General features: G+C 44.1%; 1 protein-coding gene across 2 annotated transcripts in view; it reads left to right on the top strand.

The window, feature by feature from the left end:
• FADS2 (fatty acid desaturase 2) overlaps positions 1-15606 on the top strand; it is a 62833-nt gene extending 47227 nt beyond the window's left edge. The window contains exons 10-13 of one of the 2 annotated variants that reach the window (XM_040328418.1): positions 5886-5982; positions 7491-7570; positions 11735-11860; positions 14104-15606. In XM_040328418.1, the coding sequence (XP_040184352.1) occupies positions 5886-5982; positions 7491-7570; positions 11735-11860; positions 14104-14155 (355 nt within the window). In that variant the 3' untranslated portion in view covers positions 14156-15606. Of the gene's footprint in view, positions 1-5885; positions 6049-7490; positions 7571-11734; positions 11861-14103 lie in introns of those variants that run through there. The other variant, XM_040328419.1, reaches the window with a different exon arrangement.
• The last annotated feature ends 962 nt before the right edge of the window (positions 15607-16568 follow it).

The raw sequence follows: 16568 nt of genomic DNA, 5'->3' as shown, positions 1-16568 counted from the left end.
TTTCAGATTTATTACTGGTCTGAAACCTCCATCCTTATTTTTGACCAGGAACAGGTTGCTCACAAAACCTGGAGTTTGCAAGGGAACTTGAACTATGGCCCCTTTGGAGTAAAGCTCTTTTATCTCCAGTGAGATGAGCTTTTTGTCCTCTTCTGAGAACCTTATTGGAATAGGATCCTGACTTTGAGTCGGTAAAGAGGTGAAATCTATCTGGTAACCTAACACGGTGTTCAGAGGGCCTCTGGGGAAATGACCTTCGGTAGAAGATCTGTTGGGAAATCGGCCCTTGCGTTTCCCAGCTTTGGGAAAAACTTTGGTTGGAAAACCTTTTTGAGTGATGATTGGGCCTTGTCTAAAGAAGTAAAGAGAGCTACGTATTTGTTGATCTCTTTAATAAAAGAGTCACCAAAAAGTAGACCCTTGGTGATGGAAGATGGTTGAGATGAAGCGAGATGCATTAGCTGTGGATCCAGCTTCGTCAGAATCGATCTTCTTCTTTCGCTAGAGATGGCCGCATTGGCGTTGCCAAATAGTACAATGGCTCGCTGAGCCCAACCTTTCAGGACATTTAAATCTATTGGGGTGTTAGATTAAACTGCTTCTTCTATTAAATCTAGAATCTTAGCTAAGGGGCCTAACATGTCTAATAATTTATCTTGACCGAAACGATATTATCTGTCCACCCCCTTTTTTGTGTGTTTTCCTGATTTTAGAAGGAATTTAACTAATGCGGGGTCTAATTAGGGTGTATTGGCTAATTTCTTTGGGAGGGACGGTCTCGGGCACTCGGCTCTTAACTTACTAGCCTCGTTCTTATCTAATGGTTTCTGGATCCAGAGGCTTAAACATTTCGTAACTAGGGAATGGGTAACCCATTCCCCTGAACGGGGATGTTTAATTTGACCTGGGTCGAAATACGGATCACCAGAGCCGTCTATAATAGCATCCTCGGATTCCTCCTTTTCAAGGGTATTCCTTCTTCTGCATCAGAGACATTCTCATATTCAGAGTCTCTTCCTTCTTCTGATAAAGATTCCTTATCAGAAGAATAATTGCTGGAAGAGGTACGGTAAGAGTCTGGTTTTTGCCTCTTTGAGGCCATTTTTACCCGTTGTAAGATCAACTCCTCCCGGGCAGAGGGTATAACGTGTGACCTCTTGTCACTGACAGTAGCATTTCCTTTACTAGGAGGCTTAGAAGATTCACCCTGGTTCTCCATCAGGACCATTCTTTTAGAATGGGAGGGACCGGTATGAGATATATGATGTCGTTTTTGAGACACTTTACCCGCTTTTTTCAATCCCTGAATCATGTGGGATGTAGAGTCCTCCGCTGACCAATAAATGTCAGATGGGGTAATAGGTAAAGGTTCAGGGGTAACCTGAGGTTTACTTTGAGACAGGGCCATGACTACCGATTGTGCAATGGAATCATGCATGGCCGTCTGCATAGCAGATTGGATGGATTTATCTATTATGGATTGGATTTTCTGGTTTTCCTCAGGGATATCTGAGGGGGTAACAGTAGTGGAATCTTTATTAGACATAGTGAGGTGTGAGTAAATGTGATTGACTTAAGACAAATTATTCTGAAAGAGAAAAAATAATAGAACTAATTAATATATATGCAGCAGAACTATATATATTTTTTGTATCAGCAGACAACATATATGTCAGCAAGAGGGCACATATATTATGAGCGTACACCCAAACATATACATATATATATTTATTACTAATATTCTGACTGCAGTTCAAAGTGTGTAAGTATATATGTATATATATATACATACATCCATATATATACATATATATATATATAAAAGTATATATACATATATCTATATGCATATATCCATATGAACAAACATATGTTTATTTAAATTTGTTTGTGTAAATGTGTTACTATTTGTTTGTGTGTGCCAAACATACACCCCTGAACCTAAACCGGGTTCAGGGTTGGTATGTGGCAGGCACACACCCACACAGGAGAACGGACTTTCTGTCAGGGAACGGCGGTATAGCAGCGCTGCAGCGCAGTGAGGAGACACACTGCCTGTCGGGCCGCGAATCTGCGCGGGACCGCGCCACAGCTGAGCACCAGCTGTGAGGAAACGATATCCCGGACTGCCGGGATACCGCCGAACGGCCGCGGTGAGGGGATGCGGGCCGTCGGAGAACAAGTGAGTGTGCTGTAAGCGGGGGTATTGGAATGGTGAGGAGACCACCTGGGAAGTTAATGAATAGAAGGGGGGTGGGCAATGCTGGGACTGCCATTAAGGATAAAAAGTATGGCCCTGCAAACTGTGACAAGCGCAGGGTTGCAGGGAAAACTCTACATATATATATTTATATTCATTTTCTGCAATGAGTTATATATTGTGACAGGGTACATGATTCCATGTATGTCAGTGAGAGGTTGTAAAGATCAGCTTTCCCTGTCTTAGAAAGGGTTAAGCCTGGCCAACAGGAAAACCTCCTCTCTCTCCCTATTAATTACACACACCTGATAGAGATTGGAGGAGGGAGAGCTCAGCCTGAGGCATGCTGAGCTGAACAGGACAGGTTGGAGACTGTCTTCTTTGCAGAAACAAGGTCTGTTGTCACAGACAAACACTTATTTGGACTATTATTTGTTTTATACTGGAGGCTGGAATAGCCCCTCCAGTACACAGTAGTCAGGGACCGTACTGTTAGCTTCCTAAGCTGAAGTAGGCCGTTTTGTTTTTGTATTATTTCTTTTGAGTGCAATAAAGCCATATTTATTGCTTAAGTTCAGCGACTTTGCTGCATTACATTACCGCTATTCCGTGGGACCTTGTCACAATATATATATATAATATATGTAGAAGCATCTGAGGAAAAAATTTCAATGTACTTATCTGGCTGGAGCAGCAAGAAAGAGGAAGAATATCACCTGTACCTCACCTTTATAACATACTCCTGTTACCTGATTGGACAGTCTACCTATGTTCATTTGCATTCCTATCTGTGTAACGTTTTTTCTTTTCATTAACTCTCTTGCTGCTGGATGACAGTAAAGAAAGATTATAGCATAATATGAGCCTCCTGTTTGCCATAAAATCACTGCTATATGTCATTTAATGTCCTTACTGCGTTGTATGTCTATATGCATTCCCCTGGTATTTGATGCTTGATCTCTGAAAAGAATGCCCTTGTTTGGTGATGTACAATGGATGGCTGTCAAAATGTTGATAGTGCTGTGAAATTTTCTGTATTGGCACCGGATTGGTTTTCTTTCTTTTATAAAAATAAAAAAATGGTTTCACAAAACAAAAAAATTAACTATAAAAAATATTAAAGCGAATCTGCCTTGTACACACGGTCGGACTTTTGACCATGCAAAAGTCCGCCGTGAGTCCGTCAGAAGTCCGACGGAAAGAAGAGAACATGTGCTTTATCTAAGGTCCGTCGGACTTCTGAGAAAAAAAGTCAGATGGAGGCTACACACGGCCGGACTTTCCGAGAAAAAAACCTGTCTGACATTTTTTCTCGGAAAGTCCGGCCGTGTGTACGAGGCAAAAGAGAACGTCTCCATTGTCTTCAGGGAAATCCATTATCTAAACTGCAAGATCTTGCAGTTCTGTCATACTGCGCATGTGCAAGATGAAGCTCATGATGTCATACACCTCATTTTGCAAATGCGCCGTATGAAATTACATTCTTGGATTTTGTATTCTCCAACAAAGGCATTTAGTGCTGTATGGCACATGCGCAAGATGATATCATGCACTTTATTTTGCGCATGTGCAGTATCACGTACATTTACAAACTGGTGGAGTGGGAATGAGAACCCACCACAGAGGCTGACAAAAATAGTTAAAGCGGGAGTTCACCCATAAAACAATTTTTACCCTTAGATTGAGGCTCATTTTGTCTAGGGGAATCGGCTAGTTGTTTTAAAATCGAAGCAGTACTTACCGTTGTAGAGAGCGATCTTCTCCGCCGCTTCCGGGTATGGTCTTTGGGACTGGGCATTCCTATTTTGATTGACAGTCTTCCGACAGGCTTCCGACGGTCGCATCCATCGCGTCACAAGTAGCCGAAAGAAGCCGAACGTCGGCGCGGCTCTATACGGCGCCTGCGCACCGACGTTCGGCTACTTTCGGAAAATCGTGACGCGATAGATGCGACCGTCGGAAGCCTGTCAATCAAGAAGGAACGCCCAGTGCCGAAGACCATACCCGGAAGCGGCGGAGAAGATGTATCTCTAAAACGGTAAGTACTGCTTCGTTTTTAAAAAAACTAGCCGATTCCCCTCGACAAAATGAGCATGAATCTAATCTTAATTTTTTTTTTGAGGGGGAACTACCACTTTAAATGCAAAGAAATAGTCACAGGGATATAGGTAACTATCATAGGCTTGCACACAGGGTGTAGCAGGTGTGCCTGGGCACACCCTAATCACCCTGTGTGGCACAGATTCCCCCTGTTTAAACCCCTGATATTATACCAAAGCCCCCTAATGGTGCTCCTAGGAAAATTGTAAAAAAAAATAAAAAAATAATACAAATAAAAACTACTGACCCCATTCTCTGCCCTACTGACACCATCCACTGCTCCACTGACACCATCAGTATACAGTCAGTTCCATAAATATTGGGACAATGACACAATAGAATTGTGTCGATGTTCCAATATTTATGGAACTGACTGTATATGTGTGTTTGAGCTTTAAGGTGCACACCCTAATGCAATAGGCTGTGCACACCTATGGTAACTATTATTGTTTATTTCCCTACTATCAGGGATGGACTGGCCATTGGGACAACAGGGAGTTTCCCGGTGGGCCGATGGCTCAGTGAGCCGGCTTCAGTGACAGAGGACCGCTGCCCCCCTCCGCTCCTCAGTCTCTCCCTTCCCGCAGTGCTCACCTCCTCTCCCTTCCCGCAGCGCTCATCTGGGGGGAACAGAGAAGAAGGGGGGACGACAGAGGAGCATGGGGGAGGGGACAGACAACTGACTCATCAGCTATGGCCTGGGAGCTTCTCACTTCTGCCTAATCTTGTCCTATAAGGGGGGGGGGGGGCACCAAACTGATTCCTTGCCCTGGGTGAAATAATGTCTGGCTTCCCCACTGGTACTGCCTATAAGAGTACCAGTACCAGCCGTTCTACTCTAATAAAGTAGAACAGCTAGTGGCTAGTGAAGAGGGAGAGGGGGCTTGGGTGGCCTGGGGGGGGGGGGGGTGCCGGAGTTGTCCGGCCGCCATGGGAGAGACGAGAGACCTGTCAAAGTGGGCCAGTCTGGATGAAGTCCAGGGCCAAATTTTTGTCCCAGTCCAGCCCTGCCTACTATCCATTATTGACAGGTTTAAAGAGCAGGGATGGGGGGGGGGTGGGGCATGGGGGGATCTGGCTGGGCTTCTTTAATTAAATCATTAATTATGAAATAATAAATGATGCTCTTCCATATAGCCATATTTATTTCAGTGCAGGCTGGGCTCCCTTGAGGCTTATAGCAACACAAACATTTATCTTACATTATGTACTAAATGCTCCCACATGTCTTAGCTTTTAAAATACACACCAGACAGGAAATATAAAAATGGCACCTTGCATAATGCAAATATTTATGTCAATAAGGCGATGATAAAGCCTCAGGCTACCATTGAAATTCTAATATCCTAATTTTAATATGAACGTGTTACATGGCTGGTGGTGGAGTAAACATTGTTTTCTTAAGCAGAGTACACCTTCAGGTTTTTTTCCGTTCAACCCCCCGCTTTAGTGCCTGGTTTAATGTTGTTGTGATTCCTTTAAATAGACTCTCTCTCCCTTGATACCTAATCTAAGGGCTTGTTACTTCCTTATCGTTGTTCCCATGTCATCTTCCTTTCTGAGAATTGTCCCCTATGCGTTGCAGGTTTATTGAATCGCACTGGTTTGTGTGGGTCACGCAGATGAATCATATCCCCATGGAGATTGACCATGAAAAATACAGAGACTGGCTGGGAAGTCAGGTAGGAGGCCAACACCATGGCAGATCACTAACTGATGATGACAGGTGAACTGTAATCCCTTGAAAGGTTTGTGAATGGGCACATGGTCACCCAGTCTGTCATTAGCTCCACCCACTTTAGATGTAATATCTCCTTCGCGCAGCAAGCGTCTTTGCTACTGCTGTGTTACATCATTACCTTCATGACCACCATATGTCACACATGTTGGGTAACAATAGATGATATGTCCTGCTGTATTCATTCGTTATAAAATTGGCCCACAATAAAGTGTATTCGCAGTGGTTGTAAACCTCTGAAATGAAAAATGAACAAAGTATATCCTTCTGTAGTGTGTACTCGATTGACTGTACCTTGATTCAAAGCACCTAGTGAGATTTCTTTCCACTCATGTGCTATCTGCACTAGTCACTTCCGACAATCTCTACTGACACCAAGCAATTCCCAAAACATGGCCTCATCCCCCTCCAGCACTTAGCAGGTAATTGACAGCCTCAGCTGTGCATGTTTCCCTATGAGACTGTGTAGGGTGGTGGGTGTCAATTCTCTCCACTTAGGTCTTAGATTACATTCAGCTGGGTGCTCTATGTTGTGCTGTCTTCTGGAGTTCAGAAATGCTGAGTAAAATGTGTGTTTATGGGGGGGGGGGGGGGGGGGGCGCAGATAAACAGGTACAACTTATGTAGGAGGATTTGTGTCATTTCTGTGTATCATCTGAAGACAGTCACTTCACTGAGTATGTAAGGGCTTACAACCACTTTAAAGATTAAAGGTATAACGGTTTTAGGTACAACAGGGACGGACTAGAATTTGTAAAAATTTTGTTTGGGCAGTCTGTGTTGCCTTGGATGTATATCACCTAATTTCAGTGGCGGCTGGTGGAAATTCTTTTTGGGGGGGGGGGGGGGGTCACTTAGCACTTACCCCATCACAGGTTGCTTCCCCCTGCTCAGCGGCGGCGGCCTCCTGTTCTCCGTCACCTTTTCTGCAAGGTAATATGAGAGTTTGTAATGGCATTTGGTGCACGCAAAGTGGATTTATAGTGGTTATTGAGGATTATTTTGAAATGTCCAGAGTTCAGCTTTAATCAAAGTGTTTGAGATATAAACTATAGGGGTCGATTTACTAAAGGCAAGTAGACTGTGCACTTTGTAAAGTGCAGTTGCTCCAGAGCTTGCAAAGAATACCCAATCGAATACAGGGAAAATAAAGAAAACTGCCTTTTTGCTTGCGCGTGATTGGATGATGGAAGTCGGCAAAGCTTCTGCTCATTTATTAAGCTCTGGAGCAACTGCTCTTGCAGAGTGCGCTTTTCTAAATGCACCATCTATTTGCCTTTAGTAAGTCAGCCTCTTTGGCCACAAGAAATACAGTAGCACATTCGCTTTCCATACAAATAGTATGTCAGAGTTAAACGGCTGCTCTGCAATACTTATTTGGTTTACATTACATAAAAAGGTGTGAAGTCATTTTTCATCTGTATCTAACTTGTACATCTGTCATTTTCACAGTTGGCAGCAACATGCAATATAGAACAATCCTTCTTCAATGACTGGTTCAGTGGACATCTCAACTTTCAGATTGAACATCAGTGAGTATATAATTTATATAATGTAAATCTGCCACCTGTCCCTGCAGTCATGAATGGATAAATACGTAATGAGGCTTAGATTCAGTTGCTGTATTATGCTACTCCATAATTGTGTGCTTTTACTAATGAAAACACAACATGCAGTCCCACATTAAGCCCAGGTTCACACTGGGCTGTGGGAGTGAAGCCGTGCGAGTTCAGCTGAACTTGCACGATTTCACTCCTGCTGGCAGTCCCGATTTCGGCCACGATTATAGAGACATCTGTGCAGGTTTCTGCACAGATGTCAATGTAAATCGCGGGCCGAAATCGCAAAAAGTAGTACAGAAACTACTTTTTGAAATCGGTGCAGCGCCGCAGATGCGGCGTTGCACCGATTAGGACGGTGCCATTGACGGCAATTTGCGGCAAATACCACCGTTTTGACATGCCAAATCGCATGTCAAAACACACCAGTGTAAACCAGGCCTAAATAGTTACACAGTTTACAATGTTGAAAAAAGACACATGCCCATCCACTTCAACCTATGCGTGTGTGTGACGTGATTTTTATTCTCTAGAAATTCCCATAGGAAGACATCTAAAACATTTTTAAAGTTGTTAATACTACCAGCTAGTACCACTTCCTGGGGAGGGAGTTACACATTGTACTGCTTTAACAGTAAAGAATACTTTCTGTTATCTAAGGTTAAACCTCCTTTTCTTTGAAACTAAAATTGTGGCCATGTGTCTTCTTCAGGGGCCTTAGAGTAAACAATTTTATTTACAGTTACTAAAATCACCTTTGATTTACTGTATTTGTACATCATACCCCCTCTTTAGCACCCCCTCTCCACAGCGAATAACTGTGATCTATGTAATTGATCCTTTATAATTGAAGTCCTCCATCCCCCCTATTCATTTTGTTTCTGAGCTCTTTCTAATCCAACATCTATCCTGAGGATTGCACACCAAAACTGAACTGCATATACAAGATGAGGCCACCATATCAACAATAATTCTGAATTTATCTTTAAGGCCAACTTCACTCAAAACCTGTTTGTAGATTTGGATAGAGTGGGAAAGGAAGTGAGGAGAAATCTCCCAAATTGGGGTACAGACAGCAGTAGGAAGCTGACAGAGGCTCCACATGCTGTTTTTTTCTACATTTGGCTACAGATGTACTTACCGTATTTATTGGGGTATAGTGCACTCCCGCGTATAGCGCGCACCCCTAAAGTTGCGCCGAAATTCCTGTGGAAAAAAGATTTTTTGTACTTACAGTTTTGGTGTCTTGCGCGGCGTCCATCGGCGGCCTCGTCGGGTCCGGCGTCCGTCTGCGGCTTCGGGTGTCCTCTTCGTCGGGTCCGGCGTCCTTCTGCGGCGTCCTCCCCGCTCGTTTCCCGCGCCGAGTTTGAATACTGCGCCAACATATACCGAGCGCAGTACACTCGTGTATCGTCGGGCAGGCTCAGCTACTCTCGCGCTGACGTCCTGTACGTCCAGGACGTCAGCGCGAGAGGAGCCGAGACTGCCCGACGATACACAAGTGTACTGCGCTCGGTATATGCCGGCACAGTATTCAAACTCGGCGCGGGAAAGCGGGTATCGGCGTATACCGTGCACCCACGATTTTGCCCTGATTTTCAGGGCAAAAAAGTGCGCGGAATACGCCGATAAATACGGTATATGGTGCAATGGCTAACTTGATTGGACACAAATGAAATGCATTATTTAATGCTAAGCTACACTTTTGCCAGTTTTCCTCAAGTTCCATTAACTTTTTCTCCCCATAACCCCTGCTTGTCCCTCCTCTAGTTTTAGGGGTACTTTACTTTAGAACAGTGGTTCTCAACCTGGGGGTCGGGACCCCCTCGGGGGATGAGTGATAATTTGCCAGGGGTCACTAAATCCTGGGCTGTTCCTGAAGCCCACGCTGCTCTCCCAGCCTTTTCTCGGCTGCCCAGTTGGGCTGTTCCTGTAGCCCGCAGCAGCCCACTCAGCCCCTTTGCATCCGTCCATTCAGTTCACGGCATGGCTGGGGGGCAGAGACTAGAGGTCAGCTGACTGATGAGTAATGTGAAGTGGGAGGGGCTGAAGGAGACCCTATCTCCTGATTTCGGCATAGGTGTCACTGCTGCGAGATACCACAAAGCCGGAGACACAGTGACTTTGATCAAGAGCACCTAAGTTGGCTGATCAGAACTACCCCCAGCACTGCCACTCATCCCAACTCCCCACCAGCACTGCCACTCACCCCAACTCCCCACCAGCACTGCCACTCACCCCAACTCCCCACCAGCACTGCCACCCATCCCATTCCCCCCCACCAAGGAGTAATAGAAGGAATACAAATAGAGAATTCATGGAAGGGAGAGGAAAAGAGGGGGAGGAACAAAGAAAAAGGGGGAGAAATAATAAAGCCCCATACACACTATCAGTTTTCCTGTAGGTTTTTCTCTTCAGGTTTACCAAAACCATGTAGTGCAAGGGCCTGTCTGATTGCATACAAATTGAAACTCTTAAGGTTTGACCTCATATTAGATGGTTTTGGTAAACCTGAAGAGAAAAACCTGCAGGAAAACTGATAGTTTGTATGGGGCTTAAGAGAAAGAACAAGAAAGATGGCTAGAGAGAGGGATGGGGAAAAAAACAAGAAATTAGTATAGAGCAGGGGTCTCCAAAGATTCTAAACAAAGGGCCGGTTTATTGTCCTTCAGACTCTTGGAGGGCCGGACTTTGGCCAGCGGGAGTGGAAATTTTCCTGGCATCATTGTTACCAAATACATTTGGTATTAGGGGGAGGAATAGTACCCCATTGCTGGTATCATATGGAGGAATAGTGCTCTATTAGTTGTGTCAGTGGGAGAAATTGTCCTCCATTGTCGGTGTCAGATGGCAGAATAGTGTCTCGTATCAATGGGAGGGATAGTGCCCCAAGGGCCAGATAAAGGCAAGCAAAGGGCCACATCCGGCCCTTGGGCCACAGTTTGGAGACCACTGGTATAGAGAGAGATAAAAGGGAAAGAAATGAGGAGAAAGAGTGGTACATCCTAAAATGTACCATAAGGGGTTTTAATATTGTACGAGTGGAAGGGACTCAAGGAGCGCTAAATGTCTGTGGGTTAGGGGCGCAAAATACTTGTCTTGCCTTGGGTGCTAACAACCCATACTACGAAAATAATTTTACTGTTAGGGGTCCCCACAACTTGGGAAATTTTATTAAGGGGTCACTAGAAAGTTTGAGAACCACTACTTTAGAAAGTAGCCAACAGCATTGTAGAAAAGCCTGAAGCCTCGTACACACGACCGAGAAACTCGACGGGCGAAACACATCGTTTTGCTCGTCGAGTTCCTTGTTAGGCTGTTGAGGAGCTCGGTGAGCCAAATTTCCCCATTGCCGTCGAGGGAAAAAGAAGACATGCTTTCTTTTTGGCTCGACGAGATCCTCGACAGTTTCCTCGTCGAAAAGTGTACACACGACCGGTTATCTCGGCAAAAAAAAACCAGCAAGTTTCTTGCTGATTTTTGCCGAGAAACTCGGTCGTGTGTACGAGGCCTGACCCTATCCAGCTTCCTACACTAAAGGACTATTTTATGTGCAGAAACATTGGTCTCCCTGTAGAGGTCCAACATCCCCCCCACTGAGTCTGACCTATACTGTAGCTCTGTAATCAGCAAACTTGCAATTGGCCAACTCCCTGATGGTTGCAGATGGTTGCAGAGCTCTAGTTCTGCACAAGATCTTCTGCACAGAGTCAACAAAGAAATGAAGGGTCGTTTTCTACTCATAAGAAAATGAACTGTAGGATATTGTGCAGCATTTCTTTAGCTAATTTAAACTTACAGGTCATTAGGGCTAAAAGGTCAATTTTGACACTACCCAATGGTTGCCCAAACCTGTTAATGGTGCAGGATGAGGGTTTGGAAGTATGTGGTCACTTAGTGTGGAATGAATAGTCCAATTTTTTTTTATATAGCATTGATCTAATACTAGCAGTTGTACAGCACACACAACACATCTGGTGGTCATAGAAGTGCCACTGTGTCTAAGCTCACATATACAGTACACTGTATCCACAGGGCATTGTTACCATATTGGAGAAAGGCAAAAAACTCACTTTACTTGTGTGCCATGTGGTAAAACAGTGAACTTACCTCGTATTTTCTCTCTCCTTTCTATAGTCTATTCCCTACTATGCCTCGTCACAACTACTACAAGATTGCTCCCTTTGTACGCTCTTTGTGTAAAAAGTATGAAGTACTCTATGAAGAAAAACCCATATGGAAAGCCTTCACCGACATTATTGGGTTAGAATCTTTTTGTTTATTTTATAAATGTGTTTACTGTTTTATTGTCACTCCTAGACCAGCATGTTTCTTATGGTTTGTTGGCACCTAAAGATAACCTTTGAGGCCGCGCAACACGGTCGGACAAAACCGATGAAAACGGACTGAAGTTCAGTTTCATCGGTCCAAACCGACGGTGTGTGGGCCCCATCGGTCAGTTATCCTTCGATCCAAAAAAAGAGAACTTGCTTTAAAATTGAACCGATGGACGCCTAACCGATAGGTCAAAACCGATGGTTAGTATGCAAAGGCATCGGTTAAAAACCCACGCATGCTCAGAATCAAGTCGACGCATGCTTTGAGGCATTGAACTTAATTTTTCTCTGCACGTCGTTGTGTTTTAAGTCACCACGTTGGACTCGATCGCTTTTTTAACTGATGGTGTGTAGGCACATCAGGCCATCCGTCCGCTTCATCGGACCATCGGACCGTTCTCATCGGATGGACCGACCGTGTGTACGCGGCCTAAGTGGCTTATATTTCTTTGTGATAGTATTATAGCTGTTGAAGCATGGTCATGAAAGATAATACTATGTTAGATAATTCATACATAACAATGCAAATATGTAAGGGCTAAATCTGTTTATTACTGTTTATGCACTCCCATTTATCCTTCATTTCTAATTTCTACATTTTAGTTCATACTGCATTCCAGCTCTGATGAAGGGGGACCTCTGAACCCCTGAAACACGTTGGCTGCTTTTACTAAATGTGTCTGTCCTGACAGCGCACTCATTGCATACAGAGACCAAGCTTTCAAAGGCAGTCCTCGATCCCCACTAATGATCAGATGCCATCAGGACTAGTTCTCAAACTGTATCAGCCAATCACATTGGTCACATGATCTCTAAACCTTCCCACGCACAGACCCTATTAAAGGGATGCCGGGTGGGTGAAAAGGGGCTAAATGTTATGGCAGTGCACTATACACTTCTCACATGCCTAAAGGGGTCCTGCAGGGCCCCAAAACTTTTCACCTTTACTAATGTAATGTGATTACTTTATTAAACGTGTGGGCTTTATCTTAACAATACTGGCAATGTGTGCAATGTGTGCTGGCAATGTACACACGTCCGAGGAACTCGACGGGCAAAACTCATCGTTTTGCTCGTCGAGTTCTGTGTGAAGCCGCCTAGAATCTCGGCGAGCCAACTTTCCTCATTGAACAACGAGGAAATAGAGAACATGTTTTCTATTTGGCTCGACGAGGAACTCGTCGGCTTCCTCGGCCGAAAGTGTACACACGATCGAGTTTCTAGCTGAATTCTGCCGAGAAACTCGGTCGTGTGTACGGGGCCATAGATATGTGAAGTACAAGGTACTTTAACCCATTACCACCAATTGGATTCCACTGTCAGAGCTGTCAGTGTACAGAAAGATGATTTATGATTTGTGTAGGGGCAGATTCTCAAAGAAATTACGCCGGCGTAATTTCAAATTTTGCGCGTCGTATCTTTGTTTTGATAGCCCCACCAAACAAGATACGACGCCATCTGTGTTAGATCCGACAGGCGTACGCCTTAGTACGCCGTCGGATCTAAGATGCAATTTTCCGGCGACCGCTGGGTGGCGTTCACGTTGTAATCCGCGTTGAGTATGCAAATTAGCTTTTTCCGACGATCCACGAACGTACGAGCGGCCGTCGCATTCTTTTACGTCGTTTACGTTCGGCTTTTTCCGGCGTATGGTTAAAGCTGCTATCTGGTGGCGTATTCAATGTTAAGTATGGCCGTCGTTCCCGCGTATAATTTTGAAAATTTTACGTTGTTTGCGTAAGTCGTCCGTGAATGGGGCTGGACGCCATTCACGTTCACGACGAAAACAATGACGTCCTTGCGACGTCATTTGGAGCAATGCACCCTGGGAGTTTTGACGGACGGGGCATGCGCAGTTCGTTCGGCGCGGGGACGCGCTTCATTTAAATGAAACACGCCCCCTACTCGCCGCATTTGAATTCCGCGCCCTTACGCCGCGAGAAATACACTACGCCGCCGTAACTTACGGCACAAATTCTTTCTGGATTCAAACCAAAGCCAGGTAAATTACGGCGGCGTAGCGTATCTCAGATACGCTGCGCCGGTGCAGATCTTTGAGGATCTGCCCCATAATGTTTGTGTTCATATTTTCTTTATCGCATTTTTTTTCTTACTATGCTTTGATCAGCATTAGATCTCATCATAGTATTCTCTTTCTTCTGTCTTTAGATCTCTGAGGAAGTCAGGGGACCTGTGGTTAGATGCCTACCTCCACAAGTGACGCAACTCTGGAATAACCCTGCACAGGAGGACCTCTGAACTCTAAAATAGCACAATTCACATCTATACTTGTTATCTGTAAGTTTGTAACAAACTGCCTCAAAAGTAAGGTCAGGGAGCTTTCTGTGTGTCTATGACACTCCCAATGCCAGGAAGACTTGTAGTACTTTGCAATGCAGTGGGTTTGTAAGTCTTCCTGGCACTGATGGAATACATAAATGATTCTGTAGTACATCTCAGCCTTAAACATAAAAGACTCTTAATGTAACACCTGATGATATACCCAAACCAAGGGCAATATGCTTCCCCCTATCAGTTCCTGTTTTTGCTACACAGCCGAATGCATCAAGGCTTTGTAAATAAATCACTTGTTAATCTGCTGAACCTTTTCAGTCCCAGAATGCTGTACAAAGAGAATGTGGGATCTATTTTTTAAATAAAAAAAAGTTAAAGAAAGAGAAACAGGAAAAGAAATAAAAGGCGGATTAAAAGAATGTGTAATTGATTAAATGAATGTGAAATGAAAGCCGTAAAATGTAAATGCGCTTTTCAAAAGAGATGTGACAACTGCCAATTAAAGATGAGTTACTTCAAGTGAGCATTAACAAAGAGGAGTGACAGTAGGTGGATGTCAATAAAGACGTATGATGGAATTTTGATGGAGATGATTGACTGCTGGTGGGTGTTGACTATAATAAATGACATCTGATGGGTCTAAGGGCTAGGAAATCAAAATGTAAGTGGAAAAGCATTAATGTGAACAAATGTAGAGTCTCAATTTCCCCCCAATGTGACTATATATGTGAGATCTCTTCACATTAGAACCCATGTCTGCTTCCTTCTGCCTTGGTCTTGATCACACATTCTCAAATAGGGTTCCATTCTCCCTTGGTCTTGATCACCCATTCTCAAATAGGGTTCCATTCTCCCTTGGTCTTGATCACCCATTCTCAAATGGGGTTCCATTCTCCCTTGGTCTTGATCACCCATTCTCAAATAGGGTTCCATTCTCCCTTGGTCTTGATCACCCATTCTCAAATAGGGTTCCATTCTCCCTTGGTCTTGATCACCTATTCTCAAATAGGGTTCCATTCTGCCTTGGTCTTGATCACCCATTCTCAAATAGGGTTCCATTCTGCCTTGGTCTTGATCACCCATTCTCAAATAGGGTTCCATTCTGCCTTGGTCTTGATCACCTATTCTCAAAAAGGGTTCCATTCTCCCTTGGTCTTGATCACCCATTCTCAAATGGGGTTCCATTCTCCCTTGGTCTTGATCACCCATTCTCAAATAGGGTTCCATTCTCCCTTGGTCTTGATCACCCATTCTCAAATAGGGTTCCATTCTCCCTTGGTCTTGATCACCTATTCTCAAATAGGGTTTCATTCTCCCTTGGTCTTGATCACCCATTCTCAAATAGGGTTCCATTCTGCCTTGGTCTTGATCACCCATTCTCAAATAGGGTTCCATTCTGCCTTGGTCTTGATCACCCATTCTCAAATGGGGTTCCATTCTGCCTTGGTCTTGATCACCCATTCTCAAATAGGGTTCCATTCTCCCTTGGTCTTGATCATCCATTCTCAAATAGGGTTCTATTCTGCCTTGGTCTTGATCACCCATTCTCAAATAGGGTTCAATGGAACCCTAAGGTTCCTCCAGAAGTTCCTATGGGTTCTTTGAGTGAGTAGCAATTTCTGCCTCTAACCACTGACAACAATGATCTTTTTAGCTTCCTATAAGATTCCTATCCATTACCATAAGCCTAAGGAGAATTCTCCCCAGTGACTATTACACTATCGTACCAGGAGATGTAGAAGGTAATTAACAGGGGTTCCCTGAGACCTGAAAGTTATTTCAAGGATTTCTCTGTTGAGAAACCGTTGAATCCAAAAGTTTGGTCATGATGGTCTCTTATGATCCCAATTAAATACATGATCTCATTTCTTAAATGACGGGAATTGTGGATATTATAACTCTGTGGGGGGGGGGGGGGGGCAGACATAGGAACCCAGATTGTAAACTCTCCCAAGTCCCCAAAAGAAGCCATTGGTGATTCAGCTACCTGGCATTCGGCCTTTATTTAAATGTCATTTTGGGTGAGCACTGTCATATGGTGGCAGGGAGAGAGTTCTCAGCCCTGTGTAAGCTCTAACTAGGATTGACTTGGAGCTTACACAAGGCAGCTATATGTTTAATAAATCTCTGCCCAATTGGTCATGTGATCTCTAAGTCACGAGACAATCTCCAGTGCGATTATGTTATTTCTCTCCTCTGCCCTCTTGACCATCATGGCCTGATACCAAGTGCCTAAAAGATTCCCCTGGCTTCTAGTAATAGACTGCATCTCATGAATGTAACTTTAATCATGAAAATTGTTGAATACCCTAAACTGGCCAGCAATAAGCTTCTGAAAA

The sequence above is a fragment of the Rana temporaria genome, chromosome 11 (assembly GCF_905171775.1).
Source record: "Rana temporaria chromosome 11, aRanTem1.1, whole genome shotgun sequence".
In the NCBI taxonomy this organism is placed as follows: Eukaryota; Metazoa; Chordata; class Amphibia; order Anura; family Ranidae; genus Rana; species Rana temporaria.
Note: the sequence above shows the minus strand (reverse complement) of the source record. Positions and strands in the feature narration are given on the sequence as shown.